Source organism: Cataglyphis hispanica, chromosome 1 (genome assembly GCF_021464435.1).
Source record: "Cataglyphis hispanica isolate Lineage 1 chromosome 1, ULB_Chis1_1.0, whole genome shotgun sequence".
In the NCBI taxonomy this organism is placed as follows: domain Eukaryota; kingdom Metazoa; phylum Arthropoda; class Insecta; order Hymenoptera; family Formicidae; genus Cataglyphis; species Cataglyphis hispanica.
Genome location: NC_065954.1, coordinates 2,365,170 through 2,377,947, shown reverse-complemented (window position 1 = coordinate 2,377,947; position 12,778 = coordinate 2,365,170). Strand labels below are relative to the sequence as shown.

Sequence of the window (12,778 nt, the reverse complement as noted above, 5' to 3'; positions counted from 1 at the left end):
AAAAAAAAAATGTAGAAAATGCTTATCACAAAAATATCGGTAATCTTTCGTATCTTGTTAAGTTTCTTTTATCTTGAAAACAAGCGAATTGGGAAAATGTGTATTAAGACACTCCAAGTATGGATTAAGACACTGGTTTTTTCCGCATTCGAAATAAACAAATCTATTCTTCGGAGCATAAGAAAATCCGAGAAATAACCATCCTGTTATATCGGTACCGGATGTCGATAATTTTTCGCGAATGTCACGGGTCAGGCCGACGGACTCGCTTTTGCCTGGGGTGCGATCGATGGGAACCTTCGGGACTGAAATACGCACGAGAAAGAGAGAGAGAGAGAGAGATCAGTCGAGAACGAGGTCGTTGCTAGACGCGAATGTTATTTGCGTGGAACAAATCGCGTTCGAGAAAATATAACGTTTCTTATCAGGCGTTAACCCGGATTAGCCATATCAGCGATGAATTTAACCGATCTTGTAATCTATTTCTTCTTAACGAAACTCGGCGAATCCGCCATTATACGGATTGCTTTGCATTATTTAAGACAGATGCATATAGACGTATATGTATCAGAAAAGTTTTCCGCGTATCACAAATCTCAACCAAAGCACAACCTTGAATTTAATAAGATGAACGTTATCGATTTTAACTTTTTACTTCGATTGTACCGTTTTTCGCCTTTTAGCGCTATTTTAGTAATAAGCACTATTAATCTCAACCTTTTACCGTTACCAGGCAGCTTAATCATGCAACACCGATTCTCTCGTTACTGATTGATGATGCGTTTCTTGTTAAGAAAAACTTACATTTAGCAAGATAGAGCATATTCTTCTTTTTTACATTTAATATTCATCCGATATCGATCCATACTATTTAATGTCTGATGCACGCTGCTGTCAAGATCACTAATTAGTTCAATTAAATTAATAACCACCGGCGAGGTACCCAATGACGAGAGCGGAAGCAGAGAAATTGCAATTTTTGCAATCACATTTTTTATTCTGAGTTAACTAGATTTATAGACTCGCTCATTAATCGGAGTTTTTTTCCGATAATTGACTTTTTTAACAAAAATTTGGTCAAATTCCATTTTTTTCCAAAACATTTCAACATTTATAATTAAAAAAAAAGTAATATAAATATTATAAATATATTATTATTATATTATAATGATTCAAAATAGTTAAATATACAGAACATTTACTTTCAAATACTCAGTTAAATAGAGTTAATTCCAATAAACATTAATTCTATCATATTTTTTCTATGTTTTTATTATACTGTTATTGCATATATATTCTCAGTTTTGCTCATCTCAAGATTAATGTCCGCAATTTTCGTACATTCTGTTTTGTTGCGACGTTTTTGCAGTGGATTCGACGTGATTACAGGCTGGTTCGACGAGATACGCGATACATTCAAGAAATCTTGTCGGAAAATACCGTTATTCGCGTGAACATCAAACAAGTTAATGAACCGGATCACCAAGTGAATTAGTAAACTAAAGCGCATATTTAAATTATTGTCACGATTCTGGCTCTCTCTCTCTCTCTCTCTCTCTCCTTTCTCTTTCTCTCTCTCAATGAGAGTTATTTATGTATGCAACGTTAAGACCGTTTAAGTGATATGATTTCAGTTCACAGTTGCTAGAGGATCCGTGACGAAAAAGTACGAGCACATGCTTATCACTATACTAGGTGATTATAAAATATCAAATCATCAAACATACGAATTGTGTTATTTTTCTAATAATTTTTTTTTTTTTTGGCGAAGATGAATTTATTATAAAATGAATGATGTAAAATGAATTGTTCGATTAAATATTTTAATGACGAAAATTAAAAAGTTGGAGATGACACTAAAATTTTTTTGCAAAATTTCTTATCTTTATCATGTTTTACTTCCTCATTTTAGTCTCGCTATAAGCGATTCGACATTAATCTAGTAGTTTCAAGTAATCCTTGTGTTATCTCGCTCGGTCGTTATCGATATATATTTTTTGCGTATTTGTTGATAATATTCCAGTCTGCAAAAACGATGCGACGATTAAATCCATGCAAATGCAAAACAACAGTTTACAACAGAGTACTTTCATGACACTGTTATGAATTATTTAGTTTAGCAATACATGATTTTATTGCTCGAAATGAGAAAAAGTACGCGATGGAAAAATTAATTGGCGAAATGTTTGATTCAATTCAAGAAAAAGTCTTCATTTTGACGTTTCGGATTACAGAGCGGTGGCCTTCGGAAAAGGAATCAGAAACTTTGGTGGAATCGTAAACGTGATTGGATAGAGAAAAAAAAAACCAATGGGTATCGATCGGCTATATAAAGCTGTTAGGCTGCTGTCAATATGCTTGACAGTTTTCTTTTTCTTCTAAGCCGGACAAATTGGATGAACCGTGTGTATGACGTGTGCCGGTGACACACGAGCCGATAAACAAACTGCTGCGATGCATTCTGATATAACAAGCTCGCTGAATGATTAATATAAATACTGAGAGATGATGAAATCATTTTACATATCATTCTGATATAATTTTAATTATTCGATATATTTATATATATAAAATATTTTCTTCAAAAATATATTCCGTAAATTCATACAAGTTTTACATTATTTATTTACATTATCTATTTATATTATCGAAATATTTTTCGATAATATAAAAACGACATAGTTTCTTATCTTGATCATAACAATAATAATATAGAGTAAATTAGGTCAGGCTTAATCTATACAATATTATTGTCAAATGATTATGTTCGGGGGATATATCATGTGATTAGATTTTGATTATTATTATTTTGCTGCTTATGTTTTACTACATTTTCTTAAAGACAAGACAGTGCTATAGTCATGAAGCTTTAATATTATAAAAGAAGATGAAATATCAATCTTTAGATCTTTGCAGTACTAGTAGTAGTATTACAAAGTGATATGTATTGTATTATCAAAGTGCCACTATCTTTTAGTTGCCAACTGCAGAATATCATATCATAGTTCATCTATTCGTGGAAGGCTTAAGTTCACAAATGAGAGTGATTATCGCAGACTTATATGTATCTCGTGTTTATATCTGTATTTTTATATTTTTACATATTATTGTGGAAAATAAATTAACAGTTGAATAATTATTAACAAAGTCGAATAAAATATATAATAGATACAATCAACTGACAAATTTACAATAGTACAATTGTAAATTTAAGAACTTGTATCGTTTTCAATTTCATCTAATAATTTATATAGCAGCGAAAAGAGTGATTTTATACTCGCGAGACTTTTTTTGCCTCGGGTCTATTGTACTTGAATCTCTCTAGCCTTGAGTCTAATGCAATTTTACGACGATTGCAGGCCAACGCAGAGCTATGTCAACATCAAGAGCAGCAGTCCAGTGTCTCCGAGGACGGTAGGAACGGGAGCGACGTACGTGCAGGGTGGCGCTGCCGCATCTTCCGCGACAGCCGCGGCCGCGGCCGCTGCTGCGACCGCGGGCGGCCCTGCCGTCGTCGCTGGAGTTAGCACCGCCACGAGCAGCAACAGCGGTGTGGTTGGTGTTTCGAACGTTTTATCTGTAGCGGCAGGTGGCAACAGCGTGAGCAACAATAACGCGAGCAACGGTAGTGCGGGCAACAACAGCGGCGGCAATAGTGGCAGCAATGGCAGCGGCGGCGGCGGCGGCGTTGCTGGTAGCGGCAGTAGCAACAACGGCAGCGGCGGCGGCGGCGGCGGCGGCGGTGGCGGTACCGCGAGTGGCACTCCTTACGTCACCGTACCATCGATGCTCCGTTACATTCATTCCTATCCGCCGACCTCGGTGTCGGCGCCGGCGGTAGCGGCGGTCGTCACCACCGCACCGTCGCCGGCGGCACCCGTGCCCATACCCGCGCCCGCACCTGCACCCCCTCCGAGCCAGCCGACCGTCATCGCTAGCCAAACACCACCGCCACCTCTCACTGGGACTGCCTATTCCGCGAGAGACGCGTACCGCGCCAACACCACGAACGTAGGTATTTCCATGGCGCGAAACTGCACTATATATATATATATATACATATACGTGCGCGCGCAAACATTTCCTCGTCACCTTTTCTTCGAGGTCTGTCGTCTCGGCAGGGATATCCCCGATATGTGCACGGCGTCGCGACGCATCAAACGGTCATGGTCACGCAAGCATGCTCGGAAACGAAAAGGATTTTTTTCTTTTTTTAAGAGCAATAAAATTGTAATAAGTCTAGAAATAGATACGGGAAAAGGAGAGGTTACATCTCGAGAAAATTTTTCTTTCAACGCTTCTGTGTTGCTTTAATATAAATATTTCAATATTAAGAAAATAAACTCTCATACACACGCATATATATGTATAAACATATGTGTATAATTCATTCGTGTATTTTGATCTTTTGATAGATACTTTATTTTTAGAGAGAGACTTATTTACTTTTATCTCGCGATTGATTTCTACAAATTAAGGTCACTGATGATGTGTGTGTGATGAAATAATGAAATCTTTCTATAACATTTGAATATAATTCGTTGGAAATTATCAAATGGAGAATTTGAATTTTTCTTATTTTAAATTACTCGAAATGATTTTTAGAGGATTTGATGCCTTAAAAGTCTTGCTTTATAATTGTTCATTAGCAATTGAGTCAGTCGAAAATTATTCAAAAGAACGATTGTAACGAGCGATGAACGCAACATTGAAATACGCGTTTTCGCAAAAAAATATCGGAATTAAAGATCCATATTCGTAACATCGAATTCTAAAATAATCAGGGCACGCAATCACGCAACGCAGACTGTATACGCACTATATACGCACATCGCCTCGTCCTTGACTTTCATCGATATCAGTCCTTCTCTCCTTTTTCTCTTTCTTTTAACAATACGATCCACATGCGCTGACGCTCTGCAGTTTTAAATATCGCACGTCATTGTTAGCACAATTGATGAGCCGAACGATGTGCTCATTCTTGTCAGACGTTTAAATATATATATTTCATGATGATATTGCATTTCATTATGCCAGCAAATTATTTTATAGTCACCAATCCATGAAAAAATATAGACGGTCTTAAATTTTCAGATTTTTTTGGAAAAAAATTAGGAAATTTTCATGGAATTTTTTTGAAATTTAGGATTCCTTAATAATTTTGCTTTTATATTGTAAGCAATCGGCATTCCACCAAGTGGTCAAGTTGTAAAATATATAGTTTTATATATATTTATTATTATTATTTAAAGTATATTTTTTATAAATATATGGAATTTTGAACAAAAAAGCCTGGAAGATTAAGGAGTTTTCAAGAAATTTTTTTACAATATTTGAGTAAATATTGTAATGCATCCAATTATGAAGTAATCATGAAAAAAGTGTTTCTCGTTTTTTGTAAGATTTTAAGATTTTTGGAAATTTCTTTTAGAATTTCTTGTGAAGCGTGTAATAATAAAATTGTTGAATATCGATTGCCCATTTTTATAAAGTTTCCCGAATCCTAAATCAAGTTAGATCCATGAAATGACATAGTTCTAACGGACATTATCATATTTAACTCGTAACGCGATGCGAGTGGGCGGGTGAAAGTTTCAATCGCCCACTTTCGGACTACACACATACGCGACGTTCTACATGTGCACGTGTAACACATTGCATCGTATTTTGTTTGTATCTTACTTACATTTTAAGCCAGTTATTTAGTTGTCACGGCTTATAGAGTAATTTGTACATTATGATACAATAGGGACTATGGAGCTTAGCTTTGTGAACAACGTCCGTGACAAAGCACGAACGAGTGAGCCAGCATTATGTGCGTAAAACTACTGATAGAAATAAAAAAAGAGAACAGATGATTGTTCGCGGGAGATGTAGGGTACAGTGCAGCGATCGCGGGGATATATCGCGCGCTTTCTTGAACCGGGTCATCGATTTTCCTGAAATAGTTTCGCGAGAAGAAGGTTAGAAAGAGTGGAGCGAGAGATAAATTGAATCTGGCAAAGAATAAATAAGATGACGATGAAAGAAAATAGAAAATGGATGGAAAAGCGAAAGAGAGATAAAGAAGAATGGAGGCGGGATTTTTAACCGTGGTATTTTCTTTTCAGGTGAATGAGAGGATCGCTATCAGCGTGAGCAACAGTCCTCTGTCGCAAGTTGGTGTTGGGGTAGTGGCCGAGTACAGCGGCATGGGAACCGGTGGCAGAGGTGATCGGCCGAGGATATCCCTTTTACCGCCTACCGGCTCCTCGGTAACGCCGATACCGTCGCCAACTGCGGCCGCCGCGTCCGAGTATCAACAGCACGCGGCGGCGGCAAGAAACCCGGCACGGGTAGGCCTCATGCCCGTCCAACCGGATCAGTATTGTACTCGCACCGCCATCGACATGGCTAGTCTGCAGCAAGACACGCCGCCCTTTAAAAAGATTCGTTTGGGCCAGCCGCACCAGCAGGTCCAGCAGCTGCAATCACAGTCACAGTCGCGCTGTCAGAGCTTGTCGCCCGCGGATCCTTGCGGCGGTAAGCAGGAACAGCAGCAGCAGCAGCAGCATGTACAATTGCAGCAACCGCTTAGGATAGATACCAGGGTGAGTATAATATGAGTTATCTTATCTTAATAATTTGACATATTATATAGTTGAGATATCTTTAGAAAAGATAAACAAATTAAAACAAATAAACCTGTTGTATAAATATAAATCAGACGTGTCATTAAATAGGAAAAGAATAAAATAAATATAAATAAAATAAATATATTAGACACAATATTATATGACGAATTTTTGCTAGGAGCAGCCTGCCGTGGGTGCATATACGCCGCAAACGGAAGCCATTTCGCCTACTCTTCCAGAACCGAATACACAAGAGGATGCGCTTAGAAGTACGAAGGATGAGCTCTTGCAGCAAATCGGCAAAGTCGATAGAGAAATCGCTAAGAGAGAAAATCAATTGAATATGTTGCGGAAGAGGATAAAAGAATTGGAAGAAGCAGCGAATAAACCTCTGGAAGCAAGTGGTCTTAAACGTAATGTTGAGGAACAGTCACAACAACCAAAGCATCAATCGATGGCGCAAAAGATCTACGCTGAAAATAGGGTAAATTATATATACGTAATATTAATTAAACGCTTTAATTATGTCAAGTATTATAGATGTTTAAATAAAAATCAAAGTTAGGTTCCGTTTGCGTCTTTTTTGCGCTTAATATTTTAGCGCAAGTTATTTGTATTGTCAAAATTAGATTGATTAAATTAATATTTTAAGCGTTTAGAAATAGTCAATACGAGTCAATTAATGAATTTTAATTTGATATATCTTTATTAACAGCGAAAGGCGGAAGAAGCTCATAGACTCATGGAAAAACTAGGTCCCAAGATAGAACTACCTTTATATAATCAACCGTCGGATACGAGTGTATACCAGGAGAATCGTACGCGGCATCAAACGTGTATGCGAACCAGACTCATAGCGAGGCTGCGGAGAGATCATACTGAGCGTGCGTCTCTTCATCAGCAGCAAACGCAAACGTATACAATCTTGGTTCAAGAATGGCATCGGAAGGTAGAACGGCTGGAGGCGACGCAGAAGAGGAAATCGAAGGAAACAAAGAACCGCGAGTTCTTCGAGAAGGTGTTTCCCGAGTTGCGAAAACAAAGGGAAGACAAGGAGCGTTTTAACAGAGTTGGTGCTCGCATCAAGAGTGAAGCCGATCTTGAAGAGATAATGGATGGTCTACAGGAGCAAGAGGTATATCGTGTTACTATTATTCTATTTATCCAAGTAGTCGCAGAATGAGCGATGCGACTCGTTGCGAAAGAGAGGAAAGTTATTATGGTGAGGATGAAGAAATGGTATAGGGAGTATACTAAAAAGAAGGCACGTTACTAAAATTAGCGTTTATAAATACTTTCTTTGAAAACAACTTAAAGTGGGAAGTTTAACACTGTTAACAGATATCTATTTAGTTTGTTGATTCAGTGATATTAATTTTTCTTTACTACAATTCTTTTTTGTTAAAATTTTTATTTTCTTAAATAAATTTTCGTAAATATTTATTTTCTTAATGATTAATTATGATCATATAAGATATTTGATAAAACTATAAATTGAATATAAATAGGGACATTACAAATACTCAGTTTTGTAAAAACTCTTATTCTTTTGGAGAAAAAAATAGCAATTTATAGTTAAACCGCAAAACTTAACGTTATGACAAATTTAACTTTTGCATTATCAAATTTTTGAATATTTATGTCAAAGTATACACAAGTAATATTATTATATATTTTAATTGTTTACATTTTTAAAACAGTAAAAAAATTAATCATAATATTTTTTATTGTTAATTTTTTTGTTAATTTGTCTTATCTTTTGTTTTTCTTATTTTTTCTAAAGCGCAATACTGTGAAAGCGCCATTGTCACATTAAATAACTAAAACAAATAACTAAAGGTTTATATTATCATAATCAAAGGATGGTAACTGACAGTTTCTTCCTATCTTTAGACATTTGTTTTCTCTCTTGGTCTTCTACTGTATACGGACCAGGGAAAGGATGGCAAACTGGATAAATGGATGGAGATGATTGAAAGTTACCATCGGATGTACTAATACATATATATGGGGCAGTAGTCTTAATTGATTCTTGAGTCTTGATTCAGATTCACGACGCTCAATAGAAAAGTTTTCGAAATAAAATATTTCTTTGCAATTGGCAATGTGATATTAAAGCTGGTCTTTAGAAAATTTTTATATCGATCGATGATCTCATTTACTAATTCTCTGAAAAAGCATTGTTAGGCATTATTAGTTTTTTTGTTTTTTCCATATTTTCTTTTTTAATTAATTCTTGTTTTGAGATTCTTTGATGATGCTTCATGGAAGATATCTAACCTTTACTGATTCCCCAGGAAGAAACATTGCAAGATTTAAAAAATTTCATTAAAGCCTATCAGGTTAGTAACGTGCGTTTTTTGCTCCCTTCACCCCTTATCCTACTACCATACATTAGTTATGGATCATATACTGCGCCGTTAATTCTGCAAAAACGTGCGTTTAGATCAATAAATTGAATTTTACACTAGCATAATGTAATAATAAACTGCAAGAGGAACGCATTGGATCCATAACTATTGCTGAAGATGAAAGATATTAATTTATTTTTTTAAACAAAAAATTTTATTTATATACTAATATATTTTATCAAAATATTTTTTTTTAATTAAACGGTTTTTAAGATTGAGCTAAAAAGCTGAAAACTGAATAAAAATTGTATGCGCGATGCATCACAGAAATATATCGATGATGTAGTTTTTAGAATTAATATTTTAACGAGATAATAGATATGTAATGAAATTATTATTTATGACAGTTGGAGGATAAGAAGATGCGTTCGTATGCAGTTATACCGCCTTTGCTGTTGGATGCGAAGCAACGAAGGATCGCCTTCCAAAATCGGAATGGACTGCTCCAACCGGAAGAGTTGGAAGCTTTGCACAGTGAGCGTAAATTGATCAATGTATGGAGTTCCGTGGAGCACGAATCGTTCAAAGAAAAATACCTTCAGCACCCTAAAAATTACGGAGTGATAGCTCAATCATTAGAACATAAGGGCGTTCCAGATTGTGTACATCACTACTACCTCACTAAGAAAACGGAGAATTATAAACAGCTTTTACGAAAGTCGCGTCAACGAACGCGTAGCTCTCGAAATAATCCGAATAACAAAGTAAGTTTTATTATATGTAATTATATATTATATAGTAAAATATATGCGATAAACGCATGTGTTAAAATATCAACTTTTAGAATATTTCTCTATTATTCGAATATTTATTTCTGTTAGCATTGCTAAAATGCAGAAAAAAAAAACTGTTATACTTATGTCATGTATCACACTTTAAAAATATTTTAAAATAAGACTCATTCTTTTATTTTATAAGACAAATTATTTTCTGTTTAGAATTAGTATTGTAATAATATTGCATATGTATATGATTACTGCAATCAAATATAAATCTATTTCTCTACCTCTCTAAAATTTAGAACTTAGAGAAGAGCTCATCTCCAAATTTTATTTTTTGAGCAGTGCAGGTCGAAATTTTTAAAGATCCGAGTTTTATTTGAGAATTAAATTTAAATAATTATTTGCAAATATAAAGTATTTTATTCATATTATCACTTAATTACATATAGAGATTTGAAAATAAAGAAAAACTTATATCAAAGATATTATAATGAATATCATATGTAATATGTGAATTTGATATTGTTTTAGGTAAACAATACCAGCTCGACTATCGGATCTATAGATATTTTAACGACGGGAGTAACGACGAGGTTACAGCGAGAGCAACAAAAGACTCAGGAAAATCCCATAGATATTTTAACGGCAGGGATAACGACGAGATTACAACGGGAGCAGCAACAAAAGACTCAGGAGAATCCTCAGAATAGTTCGGTAACTGCTACAACTACATCTACAACGAGTACCACGGTTACATCGAGCGTGTCGTCGACAACCGTTACGACCACGACGGTAACGACGACGACGACTCCCTTGAGCTCGGCAGCATCGGGCGTTAGCGTAACGGCAGATTCCGTAACGGCTTCAACGACAACGACAACGACATCAGTTTTGAACACAACAGCGTCGAGTATCTCGGCGACATCGACGACGTCTAGCGCGAAAGATTCTAGGGAAACGAGCAAGGAGAACAAGGAAAACAAGACCGATTCGAAGGAATCTCATCTGGTAAAGATGGATTCAAAGGAAGAAGCGCAATTGGAGACGGGAAAGGATATTAAAGTAATGTACGTTAAGTATGAAAATATTGCTATCTTATATACTTCAATCAATATTTGCACAATATTTAAAATGTATCTATCGCAAACTTCTTTATAATGATTACGTTTAACTTATGTCGATATATCAATTATATATAGCAACGTTAAAAAAATATTTATATGTTTCAACGAATATTAGGCTATTAGATTTTCGAATCGTCGAGATACTATATAGGATGTACCAGAATCATGAGATGCGATTTGATGCATATATGAATGCGCCAGTCGAATGTTGTCGCAAATATCGTATTCTCTTTGCTTCCTTTTTTTCAAGTGTTCGCAGCATGATATTGATCATTTACTCGATATGCGAGTAAGAAATAAAAGAGTTGGCACGGCTCATTTTGCGAAACGCGCATACCAATTGGTCCCGATTCGCTATATAAAAGCGTATACGCGGACTGATTGAATGAACCGTATCCATCGGCCGGAAGATATTCATTCTGCAAACATACCCCACTCCAACGAATCAATCTCAATATTGTTCACGGTGGGAGAGACGACCCGCGAATACCCATTTAACGATTACAATACATTGCTTGGGCAGAGCACACGAATATTATAAAACTACGCACTAAAAGAAAAAAAAGAGAAAAAAAAGGGGGAGGCTTAATTTGTCTTTTTATCTTCGGTGAAACTTATTAATTGAGATAGGTTTTACTTATCATTGGTGATCGCGCAATAGACAAATAAAGGAGCAAGTTGTTGAGGCTGGAAAGTCGATTTGAAGAGAAGCGAGGAGGGATAATGGGAATATGCCAGGGGTGACGGGATGAAGTGAGATGGATGCAGTAGGCGGCGACGGCGACTTGATAAGGGTGGGGGAAGATCAATTATTAGCAGATTGTAATGCTAATCAATGGTTACCGGTTAGTGGATTATGTTTACGTAGGCTCTCATCACCGTAATTGACTCGATAGTTGGAAATGTGATTCTGTCCGATGAGAACGATGATGAATGTCGAACTCTCGTTGCTTTACGAAGTACAATCGACGAAATTTTATTACGATAAGATTTTTTATTATTGCAACAAAATGCTGCATTTTTTTCTTGAAAAATAAAAATACGATTAAAATAAAAGAGAAAAAGGGGAAGCTTAATAAATTATATTATTTAATTTATATGCATTTTAATAATATTCTATTACAGAATGGAAGGAAAAGGTGCGTTATCTTCATCTGCCTCCTCGTTGAACATCAACTCGACGAATGTCTCGACTATTCAGTCGGACTTTAAGGAATCCAGTAAAAAGAAACCAGGTTGCAGGGACACAAGTGGCAGTGGTGCTAATGTTGCAACCAGTAGTAGGATAAAGGACAAGAAGAAGGAAAATCATACTCCCATGGAGACCAGTGACGAAGAAACATCGTCGATCGACGTCGTCGGTAAGTTTCGAATTGATTGAAATTTTCTGTCTTTATTTCACATCACTCTTTTACTACAGTCTGAACTTTAATCTCATTTCCACAATTCGATTTTTATTGCTTCTTCTTTTCAAATATTTAGATTAATATACGATTTTCATTTATACGAATTATCTTTATGTTATTATAATAAGAATTAGGTTGGTAAAATATTAAAGTTAAATAAGTCACTTTAATAAATTACTTTAATAAATTAAATAAACTTAATATGATCGAAATTAACCCGGTTCTTAAAAGGTTGATATAATATATAGAGACATTTTAAAATAATATTTTATATTACTGATATATTTTTGGAGAAACATCGTTGATTTATTGATTTCATTTTGTCGCTTTTGCGGCGAAGGAAAAGCGGGAGTAGGATATTTAATAATATTATAATCTCTCTCGTGCTGTATCACATAATCTCTCGAGACTTATTTTTATAAAATTTGAAAAATACTTTTTCAACATGTACCGATATATTTGACATTAGAAGTTGCGTTAATTAAATCCAAAAGAATCTAT

General features: G+C 35.5%; 1 protein-coding gene across 13 annotated transcripts in view; it reads left to right on the top strand.

Moving 5' to 3' along the window:
• The window catches only part of LOC126859476 (protein split ends-like), an 80,150-nt gene that overhangs the window by 44,302 nt on the left and 23,070 nt on the right, over positions 1–12,778 (top strand). For 10 of the 13 annotated variants that reach the window (XM_050610855.1, XM_050610837.1, XM_050610827.1 and 7 more), the window contains 8 exons: positions 3,360–4,011; positions 6,111–6,590; positions 6,793–7,098; positions 7,330–7,749; positions 8,912–8,956; positions 9,373–9,729; positions 10,279–10,814; positions 11,997–12,232. In XM_050610855.1, the coding sequence (XP_050466812.1) occupies positions 3,360–4,011; positions 6,111–6,590; positions 6,793–7,098; positions 7,330–7,749; positions 8,912–8,956; positions 9,373–9,729; positions 10,279–10,814; positions 11,997–12,232 (3,032 nt within the window). The remainder of the gene's footprint in view (positions 1–3,359; positions 4,012–6,110; positions 6,591–6,792; positions 7,099–7,329; positions 7,750–8,911; positions 8,957–9,372; positions 9,730–10,278; positions 10,815–11,996; positions 12,233–12,778) is intronic. The other 3 variants (XM_050610892.1, XM_050610908.1, XM_050610901.1) reach the window with 3 other exon arrangements.